Below are 17,213 nucleotides of genomic sequence, written 5' to 3' on the forward strand. Positions count from 1 at the left end.
GCTCACACTTTCATGCTTGAACAGAGAAGGGGCAACTACTTTAAGCCCCATGACCACACTAACTCACTTTCTGCAGCTGCCTCACAGCTTTCTCCTGCCACCATACAGCCTTGGGAGTGTAGGTGGGTGAGCAAGGTTTGGATCAACTGTGGAGGCAAGGAAGTGCCCTCTGCCCTCAAGCTATTCTATCCTGGCTCAGATGACAAAGAGAAGCAGCAGCTGCATAACAACAACTCAGTGAAGAGCTGCCAGTCCTCCCTTTCCCAAGCAGCTGCTCCTCCTTCAGCACATCTGTTCTCTCCAGCAATTGAAGTTCACTGCATCATTCTCAGGACAGATGGGATACCAACTCTTTGGTGAAGAAAAAGGACAGCACCCTACACATCACGGTCAAGGCTTCCTAGGAGGAACTCATGCCAAGCACACAAATAACTAGTGGGTGAGTTGGAGAAAGCAGAGAAGCCTCCACTCATCGGCTTTGCTCATTTAGCACTTGGGGTTGCATTCCATTCTAGTCCTACTCAGAATAGACTCATCAAAAATAATGGACATTACTAAGTTGGGTTCATTCATTTCAATGAGCCTGCTCACCTAATCCTTGGCTTCTGCATCTCAGCTCACAATATGCAGTCTCTCAATTCATTCTGATATTTAAAGGTCACCTTTTGGGGGGGATTAACCTTCCCAAGGCAGCTCACATTAAAAACATAAAAAATAATTCATAGCCTAATTGTAAACCATAAAACCACAATATATCAGACATCTAGAGATGTTTTTAAAAGCAGTAGTAAAGCAGTATCAGTATAAAAAAATTGGAAAACAAGCAGAAAACCATTAAATAGTTTTTAAAAAGCAGCTGTTAAATGCAAAACTGCCAAGAAATCAAGTAAAATCAGCTTAGGACAAAGCCACTTCCGGGCCTGCCCCAGGAGGTGGGGTTGCGGGCATCACGCCCTTCCCCACGTGAGCGGGGGCTGGTCTCAGCCCCCGCGAGAGCAGGGGAATCCCATCCGGCCACGCCTCCCGGCCAGCCAATCGGCTGGCTGGAGGGGGCGTGGCTTGCCCTATTTAGGGCCGGAGCGGAGGGGGCTCGCCCTCTCTTCTCCGGCTAGCCCCACGTTTCTCCGGCGACCAGCTGATCGTTCATCGTTACGACGTGGAAGCGTTGCAGGAGCACTTTGGAGCGCGCCTTTGCAGCTATCGGGAAACCATTTCAGCAGGCATCAGCCTTGCGAAGCGGTTACCGCTGCCTTTCTCTTGAGCCGAAATCACTCTCAGGGAATCCTTTACTCCCTACCTGCTTGCGTGCTCCGTTTCACCGCAAGCCAAGAAGAGCTGAAATCGCTGGGGGTGTTTCTGGGGGGCTTATGCTCGTAGGTCTCCGGCAGCTGGAGGAAGGATCAGCCGTCGCGTCTGCAGCCCACGTGTGGCAGCTACACCTCCGATCTTCTGGTGGATTACAGTCTCCGCTTCAGCCACCCCTTAGCTGCGTGGCTCCGGCAGCCGCCGGCCAGCTGATTCCTCCTAGAACAGCCTCCCTCCTGCGATTTCCTCCATCTCTCCGGATCAGGTTGTATCGGCTTTAATTTGCGGTGGAATTCTGCGAGGGGTTTGGCCGCTGGCCTTAGGAGCGGCGTCCTTTGCCTGTTCTTTGCCTGTTGTTGCGTTTATTTCCCTGCTGTCCCGGTTGCTCCCCTTGCGGGGCTTCTCTTCAGCGCGCCCCGGTTCGCCTAAGCGTTCCCAGTCAGGGCACTGGCTGGTTTTTGCCGCTGCTTCACTCGATTGCGTGCGTCTATTTTGCATTGTTGTGTCTTGCTGGGGTAAGGGCGCCTTTACTGCATCGGCTGAGTGCGTAGCGAAGGGTAGGCTCAGCTACTGTTGCGACTTAATTAGCAGGGGGGGCGCTTCTTTCGCGTCAGCGTCGGCAGCGCTTGCAGTTAGGGACGGCGGGGGTTCCTTGGCGTTACTCTTCCTGCTCCCCTTTTGCCTATTGTTTCTGAGCCGCACTATTGACTGTTGCTAGGTAACGAGCCCCAGGCCATTTAAATTGCCCACGTGGTCAGTCGACGGCCGCCATTTTACAATAGGCTACAGCACATAGGAAGCGGTGTGCCGGCTTTTCTATTGGGCTACCGTTGCTAGGCGAACGTCTGCCCCGGCGCCATTTTGAATACCACGTGGCTTGCCTAGCGGCCGCCATCTTACTAGGGGAAAACACCTGGGATTTTTCCTTTCCGTTTGCAGCCCCCCTACGTAAATTTATCAAGAGATATAGCCATTTAAGTTTATCCTGTGTCGAATTCATTTGTTGATTTACTCAGTTGGGCTGCCAGCTCTCTTAGGGGACATAACCCAGCAGCATTAACTGGCTCAATTAAAGCTGCATAACTGACCTCTTTAAAGTGCTTGGGTTAGTTAGAGGCCTTATATAGTATTGCAAGTCATTGATTCACCTCCGTTAAAGGAATTGGTATTGCTTTCTTTTACTAGGTCATTTAATTAGGTCTGCTAGGGCTTTAAGCGGCTTCCTTCCCCTCTCTGCCTGACAAGTCCTTAATTGCTGGTTCTACTGGATTTAGTGGCACTGTGAGCCTCCATTGGTTATAGCGTTACGTTCATCTTGCCCATATAGTTTATTACAGCTGTTTAATTACAGTGCTTTAGCATCTCACGGTTACTTAACATATAGATATAATTTGATTAGGTGCTTGCATTGAAAATCAACTCATTTGGCTATCACAAGACAAATTTACCTACCTGCTCTAATTTAAATTAAAGTAAATGATATAAGAAGCAGGAGCCTTAAGTTCCAATACATTTCATTGCTTTACTTGCTCTTAACAATTTTAATTGCGATATAGTTGCAATCAATCAATTCGGCAATCGATAGATAAACAAATAAACAAATAGTTAACAACAATAAGAATAATTATAATACATATACATATATAATAAAGCGCTCTTTGGTGGGTATCCAGGGAAGACAATTCTGAGCAACTGGGTCGAGTGCGGACAATACTGAGCTAAAGTGATTGTCTGGTGTTTTACTGGTGTGCACAGTAGTGAACAGGAGCAGTTGGGTGTGTTAACTATCATTCCATTAAAGTTTTGCCAGTGCAGACGATACTGAGCTACGCACATTTGCAGTACTACGTGGTTGGTGTTTCATTGATCAAGATAAGCAAGCATCCAGAGCACATCATGTCCGGTCAAGGTAACCAAGTAAACTCCACCGTGGCTGGAGGGCTTCAGGGGAATCTTGAGGAGCCCCAACCTTTTGTAATCCCAAGTAACCCTCAAGCCTTGGCAGATTTTTTCACAGCATTTCAAGATTTCTATAGGCATAGATCTTCAGGACAAGGGGCAGCGACACCGGCAGCGCAAGTGACAGCGGCACCAGGGCTGGCGCCAGGGGCACCATCGACAGCGGCACCGGTGGTGGCGGTATCTGTAATGGAGGCACCAAGAGCGTTCACACAGGATTTCATTCCAGACACGCAACCTCACGAGGTGCAACTACCCGGCACTTCTGCAGCCGCGGTGGCAGCGCTGAAAGCAGCCAAGGAGTCAACACCCCGGCCCAAAAGGAATACCCGGGCACAGTCGGCCGGCCCGGGCAAGGCGAAAGGGGCCCCGAGGGGAGGCAAAAAGGGTAAGGCTTGCGTTCATTGTCCCGGGGCTACTAATCTGCAAAAGGATCCAGGTGTTCCAAGTCTCTTTCAGAACCCACCACTGCAGACAGCACCAGCCGAGGGTGGCTCAAGTTCTTCTTCCGACGAGGAAGCCCAGGGGACGCAAGCAGCGCAGGCGGTAGCCGTTCCGGATCAAGCCATTCCTGAGAACCACTCGGGGAAGAGGAAAGAGAAGAGGAAGCACACCTCAAAGAAGAAGAAGAAGTGTAGGCATTCGGATTCAGAGGATGATTCAGGTACCTCTTCTTCTTCCGATTCAGATAGTGATGCTCCTAGGGAGGAGTACTGGGGCCACGGGGAAGACGTGGTGGGTCTTCCTTTATGGGTGAACGAGAGAAGGGCTAATTCCTACAGGAAATCCTTTAACGGGACCCTCGAATGGAAGGATGGCGCTTTGGTCCAGGATGTTAAAACGTCCACTAATCTGTCTACGGATTTCATCGTAGGCTCTCATTTATCTCCAAGAAAGAGGAATAAGATCCTTAATGGAGAATTTATAGATGTTTTCAGACTGATACCTCCAGCAAAGCTTACAGGTAAAGGGGAGAAGAAGCGCAAGTATGGTAATCGTAGGTACAGGACACCTAGACCCGAACGTACTTTTGACAACTGGCTGGATGGGTTCCAGGTGTTCATGGGCGTCGTCAGCGCGGCTTATCCAAAGCGGGCGATGCACTTGATTGCGTACCTAGCTCATGTCAGGAGGGCACGGGATTTAGCGGGTGATATTGCTGCCCTAAATTATGATGAAGATTTCCGCAGAAATGCATCACTGCTGTCGTCCACGCGCTGGGATCTGAGGGACCAAAATTACTGGTCTGACCACGTGGGTCCCTTCGTGGAGAAGAAGCCCCAGGAGTCGTCGAGACCTTGGAAAACCGCTGCAAAGCAGAGGCGACTCTGCTGGGAGTACAACAAGGGGGTTTGTGCACGGGCTGTCTGTAAGTACAGCCACGAGTGCGAAAAATGCCTAGGTAACCACCCAGCCACTGCCTGCATTAAAGGGAGGCAGCCCTTTCGGGGTGGGAGAGGCGCCCATAACCCGGGACCGAGAGGTGGCCACGGAGCGCCATTCGGACCCCAGGGTGGCAGACAGTAATTTCAGTCTGGGCTTAGCCTGGTCCCCCATCAAGTTGACACCGTTAAAAAACCTTTTAGATCTTTATCCTAACAGGACGGCAGCGCAATACTTATGGGAGGGCTTTAGTACTGGTTTCAGGATCCCAGTAGCCTTTCCCCCCAATTCAGGTGATCCTCCAAACCAAAAATCGGTGAGGGAGATGCCTGAGGTCGCCCAAAAGAAAATTAGTAAGGAAATTAAAGCAGGAAGGGTAGCCGGCCCCTTCCTAGCCCCTCCAATCGAAGGCCTCCATATTTCCCCGTTAGGCATAGTCCCCAAAAAAGCGCCCGGTGAGTATCGCATGATCCACAACCTTTCCTACCCTAAGGGGGGGTCTGTCAATGATGCGATACCACAGGAACTCTGCACAGTTAGGTATGCCACGTTTGACCAAGCGGTGCAGCTCATACGCAAGTTCGGCAAGGGGGCACTGCTGGCAAAATGTGACATTGAGTCGGCCTTTAGACTCCTGCCAGTTCATCCAGAAGATTTTCGGTGGCTTGGCTTCAAATTTGAGGGGGCATATTTTGTAGACAAGGCAATGCCCATGGGCTGCTCTGTGGCCTGCGCAGCCTTTGAGGCATTCAGCACCTTCCTAGACTGGGCGCTTCGCTTTAGAACCGGCGCCAAGGGCGTGTCGCACTACCTGGACGACTTTATCCTCGTGGCCAATAGCAGCCTTAAGTGCTCAGAGCTCCTCGAAGCCTTCATATCATTGGCAGGGGAACTGGGGGTTCCTCTAGCCGCCGACAAAACTGAGGGTCCGGCCACGACAATGGTTTATTTGGGTATCGAGCTGGACACGGTCGCTCAGACCTCAAAGCTTCCCAGGGAAAAACTCATCGCGCTTGGCGACCTGATTCGGCAGCTGCTCCCTCTAAGAAAAGTTACGCTCAGGCAAATCCAGTCTCTGTTAGGTCACTTAAATTTTGCTTGCCGCGTGGTTTCCCCTGGCCGCCCATTCTGCGGCCGCCTCGCGAAATTGTCAGCAGGGCTGCGTTCCCCTCACCATAGAGTACGGCTATCCAAGGAAGTGAAGTCTGACCTGGAAGTCTGGTTGAGGTTCTTGCAGAACTACAACGGCATTTCCCTGTGGCAGGACAACCTGTCGCTGCAGGTTGACTTCCAGGTCCATTCAGATGCTTCGGGCTCTCTGGGGTTTGGTGTTTACTTTAGGGGCCAATGGTGTGCTCAGCGCTGGCCCGCCGACTGGCAAGGGGGGCCCATTACCAGAGACTTAACCTTCCTGGAGTTTTTTCCGATAGTAGTGGCGGTGCACCTGTGGCCGGAAACCTTCAGTAACCATAGGGTGTGCTTCCACACCGACAATCAGGCCGTGGTGGCAGTACTTTCCAGGCAGGTCGCGCGGTCACCAAGGGTAGGCGTCCTCCTGCGTTCCTTCGTTCTCCGGTGTTTAGAGCTCAACATCCACTTCTCTGCAAAATTTGTGCCTGGTGTAAATAATGACATCACGGACGCCCTATCTCGCTTTCAGATGGACCGCTTCCGATCGTTGGCACCGGATGCAGAGCTTCTGCCGCAGCCGTTCCCGGAACATCTTTGGAGTCTCGGGGACCAGAGGCATGGGGACCAGAGGCCTGGGAGCCAGAAGTGATTCAGGGAGTAATGGCCTCATTGGCACCTTCCACTTTGAGATCCTATAAGAAGGCTTGGTCAGATTTTTTAAACTTCCGCCGCAAAACCCGAGCCATCAAGAGCAATGCCCCTCCCGTCAAGCCTGAGGTGCTATCGTACCTAGTTTACCTAAGACGTTTGGGCCGCGCCCCCAGAACCCTCAACCTTCAAGCCGCGGCAATCTCATTCTTTTGCAAGGCGGTATTTTCCACAGATCCTTGTGACGATTTTGTTATACGAAGGACGTTAGAGGGTTGGCGCAGGCTACAGCCCCCAAACTGCGATACGAGAAGGCCGATATCATTCGACATCCTCTCCCAAATCCATAAAAAATTGCGTGCAGTATGCTGGTCAAAGTACGAGGCGCGCCTATTTTCAGCGGCATATTCCATTGCCTTTTTTGGAGCTCTGCGCGTGGGTGAGGTAGTTTATGAAGCAGGTTGGCACGGTTCCTCCCGGGGCTTGCTTTTAAGCGATGTTACCTTGTCACGGGAGGACTTGGTAATACGAATACGCAGCTCCAAAACGGACCAGTACGGGAGGGGGGCTTTGGTTCAGCTGATGCCCACTGGCAGGCCTGGCCCATGCCCAGTAAAAGACACGAGGCGCTTTTTATCCTTGAGGGTCACCTCGGCAGGGCCTCTATTGATCCATGCAGATGGTTTACCTTTGACGCGTCACCAGTTCACTCGGGTCATGCGCTTAGCGCTAGCAGCATGCGGCATCCCCGCGGCTGATTTTGCAGCACACTCCTTCAGGATCGGAGCAGCCACCACGGCAATGCACTTGGGTCTTACAACAGAAAGGATTAGGGACTTAGGTCGCTGGAAGTCTAATGCGTACAAACGTTATTTGAGAAAGAATTTGTGATAGTGATTGACCATGGCCTTTTATCTCAATTTCCTACAGGTGACATGGGGGCGCGCGTCTGGATTATCGGGCACAGTATTGTGCATTGGGCCAGGGTCCGCGCCATTAATTCCGGTCTCGGGCCATGCCTGGGCTTCCCACCTCACATCACCATTTCCTGGGTCTCCCGGAGGGGAATGCGCTGGGCCGAGATGCTTCCGGCAGTTATGACCAGAGCGGCAGTAGAGGGCCCCCCAGATGCTTTACTTATACAATTAGGGGAAAATGACCTAGCCTACAGGAAGGCAATTGATTTGCAGTGGCACATTTTTAGCGACTTCGAGGAGCTGAAGGCAGCTTACCCGAATGTCACAATTATTTGGGCCTCGCTGATGGAGAGGCGGGTTTGGAGAGATTGCAGGTGCCCGATAGCTATAAATAGGGCTAGGAAAGCCTTGGATCGGGCGGTGGTGCGTAGAGTGGCAGCCCTGGGGGGGTTGGTCATTAGCCACCCAGGCATTCGTTTCAACATTGAGGCCCTCTACCGGTATGATGGCGTGCATCTTTCGGATGCTGGTAACGATGTTTGGCTGATGGATATTGCTAAGGGGATAAGGGAGTGGATTCAGGCATGAGAGTATTGGCGGCGAGCGGCTGCTCGGTGGCGGTAGGCATTGGTAAGAAGGGGTTAAGAGGATGTGTGGGGGGGAGGAACGCCATCACCTCCCCCCAGTGAACGAAGGGTGGTCCGTTAAAGGACTCCGGGGGGCGTGGCCCTGTCCGAAGCCTATGGAGGTGTGGGCCAAAGGCACGCCCCAGAGCGGTGACCCGGGGGAGCTCTTAGCCGACGTGCCTCAGCGGGAGACTCCCCCGATCAGTGTTAACCCTTCACCGTGTCTCCAGCAAATGGGCTGGAGCCGGATAGTCGTTAGGACCAATGCCTAAGCCAATGCCTCTCATTCCTGAATTCAATAAAGTTGTGGCCTAATTCGCCCAATTAACCTTAATTTATGGTGTCTCGTGTGTTTATTTATCTTGGTGGGGGGCGGGAACTCGCCACGCAAAAACGGTATTCTGGGCCTCTTTAAAAGTCATCGGTGTCAGGCCACATGCACCTACTGAGGGAAAGGGTGACGAAAGCAAGGATCCACCTCTTTAACACCCATCGATCCAACAGTTCCTGATGGCAAGCCCACCAGCAGGGCCTTTGAGGCTGATCTTAAGGCAGTTTTGATACAGATGTAGGTGACCCTGAAAATAGCCTGACTGAGCAGCATTGAGGAGATTAAAACATCTAGAACATTAAACTGAGCTTTGAAGTAAATGGGCAACCCGTACTGCCAATACACAGTTCATGTTATATGCTCCAATTGCCTGGCTCCCACAAGCAACTAGTCTGCTGCATTCTGTACCACTTGCTGTTGATGATGTTATTTATTACTACTACCACTAATATTTATATCCTGCCCTTCATTCCAAAAGAGTTCAGCATGGCAAACCCACAAGTGATAAAACAATTTATATGAAAACAATTCCAATACCGATGCAGACAAGCTGGCAGTCTGATTCTAAGCACATTGCAGTAGTCTGGATGTGACTAGAGCAGGTATAGCTCTTTCCCCAACACCCATTTTCACAATAACCACTTTTAGACACTGAGGGTGCTGTCCAAATAAACAATAAGTCAAAGGATGATGCTATCTGCAATTAAGGGACTGGTAATGTTTATCCTGGAGAAGACGGGGGCGGGGCAGAATATGATAGCACTCTTCAAATACTTTAAGAGAGTTCACATGGAAGTAGAGGCTAGGCAGCTTTCTGCATCACGCAGCGGGTTGGACTACAAAGCCCACAAGCCTCCCCCCAAAAAAAACTCTGTGGCAATAATGGGGCCTAGCAGAGAGTTTCACTTGCTTTACAGATGTGCACAACAGTGGAATCTTGGGTTTGGAGGCAGGTTGCCATATGTACTGCTAAAAATACTTGAAAGGGGTAAATCACTGGGGCCTAGAATCAATTTGTGCAACCCAGGATGAAGAGCACTGGGTGCCCTTCTCTCTGTGCCAGGGAGTGTGGGCAATGAGCCCACCCTTAGGTTAGGAGAGCATTACAGGAATCTGCCTCACTTGCTCTGTCAAATATACATATTGCCTCTTTTTTTCCCCAAGGAGGGAGAAATGGAGGCAGAGGTCTCATGCTGTAATTATTGATCTGACTATTTTTAGTCTCTGTTTGCCCAGCCTGTTCTTGTCAAGCAGCCATGAGGCAAGCTTTACACAGGATCATTGCAAAGAAGGCAATGCCTAATCCAGATGCTCACTTGGACAATTTCTTTGGAAAATATTAAGTGAAGAGGCGACAGAAAGCAAAGAAATCGTAGGCAAATGCTGGTATTCCTCTTCCTCCACATCATTTCACTGCTTCAGATGTATAAGCAGAGCACCAGTTTCCCCCTCTAGATTGGCTGATACAGAGAGTCAAGCAAGAGACATGGGGAGGTGGGGGTGGGGTCATGGTGTGAGCCAGTGATTTGTGTTAAGTAGGGCAGCCAGGAAGATTTATTCTGAAACCTTCCATTCCACTAGCAGGAGATGGCTGGTCTATTTAGTGCTCCTTGCAACACACTTTCTTTGGCGCCAGGCACTGGTCCAATGCTTTCTGCACCAAAACGAGATTCTAGAACTCAAGCTGGCCACAAAAATGGCTCCAGGGTACAAATGTGGTTACTTAGCTATGAGGAAAGAAGGCCTGAGATGTTTGGATATGTTTTTCCAGCCAACCTGCAAGCACATTCCTAGTTGATACACAATATGGGAGATGTGGGCTAGAGGCATCTGAAACAGATTTGAGGCCCGCTATCAGAAAAGGGAAGTGGGTGGGTGGACGTATGTGCCCTTCCAGCTACCGCAGGGTGGTTAGAGGACTTGCGTGAATGCACAAGAGGCTGCTGTATTGGTGGAAGGGAGGCTGTTTAGGGACCTTGCCAGGGTTTGGCCTGGAACATGTGTGGACTCAGAGTCTGGTCCAAAGCTAGCTAATCAGGGCTGTGAATCCGGTGCTTCCCAGCCAACACCCAACATGCTAACTACTACTTTGCCAGTTTACTATTTGATCACTGTCAGTTGATCCAAGCACATTGTGTATTATGCTGTGTAATGCTGTTGGTGTGTAAGATAAAATAAATAACAGATCAACATAGCTGCCTGCATTTTTTACTGTCTTTGGGGGTGTGCCTATGGGAGCTGTCATGATGAGCCTTTACATTTCACAATGCATCATTACAAGATGGCATATTTGGCATCCCTCCCCAACTGGGATAAGAGCTTAGCACGAATTCACCAGTCTGTCCCTCTGAGATCAATTTGTTGCCATTCCTCTTCCTTCCCTAATAGGATTAGAGCAAATATCTTTATTAATATTCATGAAATCCCTGAAACTTAAGGGGAGCTTAGCTGTCTCCGGAAGCACAGGATACCGCTAGAGGCAACAGGCTGGACTGGGGCACCCAGGCCAAGTAGAGTACACACATCACTAGGAAGCCATGGCAATATACTGAGAGCTCTTTGGAGGACGATGTGCTTATTGAGAACAAACAGGCACTGCATTTCTAAGAAATAAGCAACATACTAATGGCCTCAGGATAGTGTTTCCTCTGTTAGCTGATTCATGCAGATTTCAACTGGGCAATGCAGCTAGGCAGAATCAATTCTTCACAGGGAGGGAGGCCAAGGAGTTCCAGTTCTGGAATCAGGAATATTTCTCGACTCTCCTGAAGAAGGTGCATGTCACAGCTTACTGGGCTATATAGTCATAGTGCTATTTATAACCCACCTTCAACCTGAAGGTTCTCACAGTGGGATACAACATTTCATTAAAATATGTCACAACATATGCAGCATAAAAACCTCCTAACACCACTGTGCATGCGTAGCTCTTGAGGCAGGGTCTCACTGACCATTACCCAGGGTTAACAACATATAACATGTCTGAGAAACAACGAAAACAAATTCACAGGAAACTGAAGCAAGGATGGAATGAATGCAATTTGAACTAGTAATTTCCTAAACCCATTCCCACCCAAAGCAGAGCTGGCTGAGGTTGATGGGAGTTGTAATCTGAAACATCTGGAGGGCACCAGTTTGAAGAAGGCTGACAATGAATGGTAGAATCATATACAGCACAAGAATTGCAATAAAATAATTTCTAAGTAAAGCTTTGAATATTTTTGCATATAACAATTTAAGGCTGCAATGGGTCGTTCCATATCAAGTGGTACAATTTTTGATGATTTTTTTTTACTACATGTCGTCCAGTTTTCTTAAAATTTTGTACACTTGTTAAATGATCAGAACAAATCTAATCTAAAAGTTTAAATCTAAAAGTCCATCATGTGCCATATCATATTTAAGATCATGAAGTTCTGAAGAGATTTGGTATTTTCAGTTTTGGAATATCTCAATTCTGGGCTGTGTTTAGGTCTTTGTGTAGTCTGGCAAGACCAAAATTGACATTTTTTTTTTTGAATTTTAAAACCCTCATTACTCAAAAATGGGAGATAAAAAATTTAAAACTAAGATGTGAGACCTTCTATTAAACTACCGTATTTTTCGCCCCATAAGACGCACTTTTCCCCCTCCAAAAATGAAGGGGAAATCGGGGTGCGTCTTATGGGGCGAATGCCTGCAAGCCTCGCGCGCCCGGCAGGAGGTCCCACCGGGTGCGCGAGGCTTGGGGCGGCAGCCTGCCGCCCGAAGCACGGGGAGCCCTCGGGAGGGCTCTCCCTGCTTCGGGCGAGTGTCTGCAAGCCTCGCGCACCCGGCAGGAGGTCCCCCAGGTGCGCGAGGCTTGGGGCGGCAGCCTGTCGCCCGAAGCACGGGGAGCCCTTGGGGCGGCAGCAGACTGCTTGCGCGCACCTAGAAGCTTGGAGCGCGCTGAGCTCAGCACGCCCCAAGCTTCTGGTGTAGCGCAGGGGTCCGCTAGCCCTGGGAGAGCCCCACGGCTCTCCCAAGGCTAGCGGACTGCTTGCGCGCACCTAGAAGCTTGGAGCGCGCTGAGCTCAGCACGCCCCAAGCTCCTGGTGTAGCGCAGCGATCCGCTAGCCCTGGGAGAGCCCCGCGGCTCTCCCAAGGCTAGCGGACTGCTTGCGCGCACGCAGAAGCTTAGGGCACGCTGAGCTCAGCACGCCCCAAGCTTCTGGTGTAGCGCAGGGGTCCGCTAGCCCTGGGAGAGGCGCCCGGCTCTCCCACGCTAGCGGAGACCTTGCCGGCACGCAGAAGCTTGGGGCGCGCTGAGCTCCGCACGCCCCAAGCTCCTGGTGTAGCGCAGCGCACCTGGGGGGGAAATAAATTTTTTTTCCTTTATTTCCCCCCCAAAAAACTAAGTGCGTCTTATGGGCCGGTGCGTCTTATGGGGCGAAAAATACGGTACTTTTAGGAAACTGAAACGGAAAGCAATATAAAATGGTAAGATTTATGTCCCTAAATCACTTGACATGGAATGACACCATTGCTAAAGACATTTACATTGGTACCTCGGGTTAAGTACTTAATTCGTTCCGGGGGTCTGTTCTTAACCTGAAACTGTTCTGAACCTGAAGCACCACTTTAGCTAATGGGGCCTCACGCTGCCGCCATGCTGCCAGAGCACGATTTCTGTTTTCATCCTGAAGCAAAGTTCTTAACCCTAGGTACTATTTCTGGGTTAGCGGAGTCTGTAACATGAAGCATATGTAACCTGAAGCGTATGTAACCCAAGGTACCACTGTACTAAGGAAATGCATTTCTGAGTAAACATGCATTACATTGCACTGTAAGTGTGCTATATTCAATTTATTGTTATGAATCATTATTTATTGTGTTTATGTCTTGCCCTTTTGTCCAAGGAGCTCAAGCTGGTCCTCCCCCTCCTCAATTAAAGTCCACAACAACTCTGTGAGGTAGGTTAGGCCAAAAGAAGACAGTGACTGGCCCAAGGTCACCCAGTCAGCTTCATGGCCCAGCGGTGACTTCAACCCTGGTCTTTGACCACTGCACCACACTGGATCTAGAACTAAATGTGACATTTCCAATTTCCAATCAAACACTTCAGTTAAACTGACATTGAAGTTAACTGTATTTGGCAAGTTTAAAAGCTTTGAGATATTTATACAGAACATAAAGAATTCTGATACAGTAGCAAAAAAAGTAGTCACTGCTTGGATGCACACCCAAGCATGCTGTAGACCCCCTGCCCTTCCATGATCCTGTGCAGGTTTCTTGGGAAGCTGCCGCATGGCAAGAGTTTTGACCTTCCCCATCATTAGTGAGCCTCTTTCAGAAGGCCAGCTCATTTCACTCCTGACTGCTCCCCTTGGGAAAGACCAATGAAGAGATGGACAATAAAGAAGGGTGGGCTTTTGCCAAGCAGATTCACACAGCCAAAGCTCAAGGAAGCTTCAAATAGGATATTGCATGTGTGCACAGCACAACAGAAAACTTCCTCACCCCTCTCTGTTTGAGTGTGCAGAGCATAAGTTTTACATACTCCAAACTTCACAGCTGAAGCTTTTCCTTTACCATTTTTCAGAAAGACTACACTTGAGATGCTTTATCTGTCATAAATCTTTGCAAAAATGAAGGAAGCAAAGCTGGAGGCTGCCCAACTTTTCTCTACAGACGCCTCTGTGTTGCATTTTTTTCTCAAGACACACCTTGAGTAAGGAAAAAGCAGACCTCCTCTCAGCTGGCGAGGAGGAGATGTTCTGAAGGAGCACTAGGTCATCTGAGGAAGCAAGAGGCAGAGATCAGCTTATAAAGGAAACTTTGTTCTTGCAACCTCTGCGGCTGCCCATTTGACAGCATCCAAGCACTGAATTGCCAAGAGCAACCTCCCTCCTCTTACCAGTGGCTGCAGCACCCCCTTCCTGTCATTCAACCTTTTTCTTAGATTTAAAACTACCTAGTCCAAAATGTACAGAAGGGGCACAGTTCTGCTTATGAATAACAAAAACAGGAAGTCATCGGACAGCAGCTTATGGAAGAAACATGCAGTCACGCCCTTTGCTTCTCAGTACTGGCAAATTTACCCAATATGGATCCTCTCCAAGTACATCATTAGCTCTATTTTGTTTCTTTTACATAAATTTTTAATGAGATTTTCAAATACAGTATGACAAACAAGACACCAATCTAAAATACATAACAGAAACCATCATAAAGGCAAGAGTAAAAATACAAGATAATAAAAAATAAAACTTAAAAAGCCTGAATAGCACAAAATATATTCCATGGTTGGAAACAAGGATCATATTAATGCAAAATATGTCAAGAATTCATACACGTTGCCAAATAAAATCATATTTAGCAGGATTGTGCCAGCCATGAGATTGTTTGATCATATAAATCACAAACAGTTCCCAAACAGAAGCAAAGTTAGAGGGGTCTACATTGCCCCTGGCAGAACGTAACTTATGAGCCAGTTTTTCAGAGATGGCAATAAACATGACTTTTAAAAACCACAGGTCCAAAGAGTAACAAGACGCATTCTTCCATTCTTGAGAGATCACTAAATGAGTGGCGACCGGAGACAGAGAATTGTTTGCAAACTTGATCAGCATTAGCACCATCAAAAATCGATCTTCAATTTCTGATTCAAGTCTATGTTGTGCTGTAGACGAAAATGGCACCCCAGAACACACAAGAGGGAAGGATTGGCAAACTGAAGATTGGCAGTTACTCAAAAACCCTTGTAGGGATAAAAACTCTAAGAAGGAAAACCTCAGATATAGTCCAATAAGAATTAAAGAGCATGGAATGTTGACTAGCTGAGTGGGAAAGAAAACTGACAGCCAGGTGGGAGGGGGAATGGAAGGGCGTTGCTGGAAAGAGAGGAAGAGGCACAGACATCTAAAAATCGCAGAAACAACCAACACATTGTCTGAACAGGTCCTTTTCTGAATCATACTAAAAAAAACCCTACTATAACATGTACCCAAGGAAGTGAGTTGCACACAGAAAACAATAGAGAAATGAAATATTTCAATGTAGACAGGACTGGGCCCAAGAGTGCTATTCACCCCCATCCAAAACGGAGACCAAGGTAGGGTGAGGAAAAACAAAAGGTGCTCAATGAGGGCTAGACATGCTCAGTGGAGACGGATGGCTGGCTGACCATTAGGAGGTGGGAAAAAAAGGGGAAACCAAGTTTGGGGGAGGAGTATGGATTCTCTGGAACTCTGAACAGAAGTGCTCCGCACTACAGGGCTACTGTTGCAGAAGACTAACACCATTCTGAAAGAACATCTACTTAAAACCACACCAGTCTGAGCATGCCACAAGCACATGAATCCAGAGGTTGAAAACCCCCAAAACTGCTGTGAAAGGCCAGTGAAGGGACATTTTGTTATCAGCGGCAACAACTGGTGCTAACCCCCCCCCCCCGCATTGTTCATCTCAGGCAGGTTAGTAATCCCTGGCAGGCTTCTGTACATGGACAGTGGTCTGTATTCAGCTGGACAGCAGTTTAATTGCACAACTGCTGATAGGAGTCTCTGAACACAACCTCTCTGGCAGGATAACAACCCAACACAACTGGTATGAGGAACGGATTACTGTGAATTAGGATGCATCTGTGTAGAAGTAGGTTAACATACTATCTTCCCATCAGTTGCGCTGGGAGTCCAGGGCAGTGCTTCTTAATGTGAAAGTCCCAACATCTTCCTGGGTGGGTTGCATAATGAGGGGCTTTTGTTCCAGGGGCTTTGACCACTAGCACACCATTACTGTTGAGACCCTTTTAAAAGAAAGGCTCGTAGAAGGCTTGAAAGGCATTGATGAAAGGCGTTGATGGTTTACAAGTGGCTCCTGAAAGGTTCAGTAAGTTTGCAGGTAGGTTCCACTTCAAAATGTTTGTGAAGCACTTATCTAGGGTGATGCCACAACAACCACCTCTCTCAGGGCAGCTAACCCAGCAGCACTCTGCAGAGCACAGGTGTTTGACAAAGCTGTTTTCAGAGTGAGCCTGATCAATATTTACTCTCAAACAGCAGTTGAAATCCAGAAGGGACTCTGCTAGGCTTGCCTCTGGAACCCCCCAAAGACTCTAGACAGAGGCTTCACCCTGAAGATGTAAATCATAAGTCACCAGTGAATCCCTGAAAAACAACTACAGTATTTCTCTTCAGTGCGCAACGTGAATATTTTGGGTTTCTATGCTGGGTCCCTCCTTCCTCAGCCAGCCTGAATGCAATTTCTTGCTGCCTGTGGCTGCCATGCAAGTAATTAAATACAAGGATGGGCTAATATGTACTCATATCCACTTTATTTAATAACAAACTAGTTATCATTTAATAGTATTTACATGTTCGATTTGCATGATTCCTCTTCCCTAGCGCTCATTTCTGCTTTCAAGAAGCAGCTACCATACAAGCGCTAGGAGCCCTTCTGGACAGTACAGCAAAAAAAGAAAATCTAAACTACGGTAATATGAACACAGTGAATAACAGGCTGGGGAAGTTGGACAGTGTAAGGAAGAGGTTTCACACCAAGCCCACCAGGAGCTTTCCTGGCCCCCCCCCCCCATGGCATCCTATGTGTCTTCATGAGTTTCAGGATTACCAGTTGCTCCCAACTTACTACTTTTGAGCCTAAATTCCATATGTTCTGTTGCCATTCCAGAAAACCCCAGAGTTCAGGATGATCTGGCCCTCCTCAACCTGGGATCATCAGCAGCAATCACTTATTGCCTTCTACTGGTGAAAAGCAGAATGGCACAAATAAATAAGAGGAAGTTTGTGGATGGAAGAGAAGATGATCGCAACACCTGCACAGGGGCATACTCAAATCATCATGACCCATTAACAGCCATTCAGAAAAGAAGTACCATGTTCTGTAGCATGTTCAAGGGAGGGAAAAGGTCCTTAACAAAGTCTAATTATGAAA

At 48.6% G+C, this 17,213-nt stretch overlaps 2 protein-coding genes across 5 annotated transcripts in view; one reads left to right on the plus strand and one right to left on the minus strand.

Moving 5' to 3' along the window:
• Positions 1-17,213, minus strand: part of HIP1 (huntingtin interacting protein 1) — an 80,145-nt gene that overhangs the window by 51,703 nt on the left and 11,229 nt on the right. The gene's annotated exons all lie outside the window — the stretch shown is intronic.
• LOC309520058 (uncharacterized protein) lies at positions 3,070-8,303 on the plus strand. 3 transcript variants are annotated; one of them, XM_082201448.1, is made up of 2 exons: positions 3,070-6,435; positions 7,357-8,303. In XM_082201448.1, the coding sequence occupies exon 1, from the start codon at positions 4,973-4,975 to the stop codon at positions 6,425-6,427; it is 1,455 nt and encodes a 484-aa protein (XP_082057574.1). In that variant the 5' UTR covers positions 3,070-4,972; the 3' UTR covers positions 6,428-6,435; positions 7,357-8,303. The 3 variants fall into 2 exon arrangements, 2 of the variants coding, with proteins under 2 accessions (XP_082057574.1, XP_082057575.1); XM_082201449.1 differs by lacking the exon at positions 7,357-8,303 and having other exon boundaries at positions 3,070-3,928; positions 4,139-6,986.

This window comes from Podarcis vaucheri (assembly GCF_965113315.1).
Source record: "Podarcis vaucheri genome assembly, chromosome: 15".
Classification (NCBI taxonomy): domain Eukaryota; kingdom Metazoa; phylum Chordata; class Lepidosauria; order Squamata; family Lacertidae; genus Podarcis; species Podarcis vaucheri.

Excerpts from the sequence above, each read along its gene's own strand:
- LOC309520058 (XM_082201448.1), top strand. The coding sequence starts at position 4,973 with ATGCCTGAGGTCGCCCAAAAGAAAATTAGTAAGGAAATTAAAGCAGGA.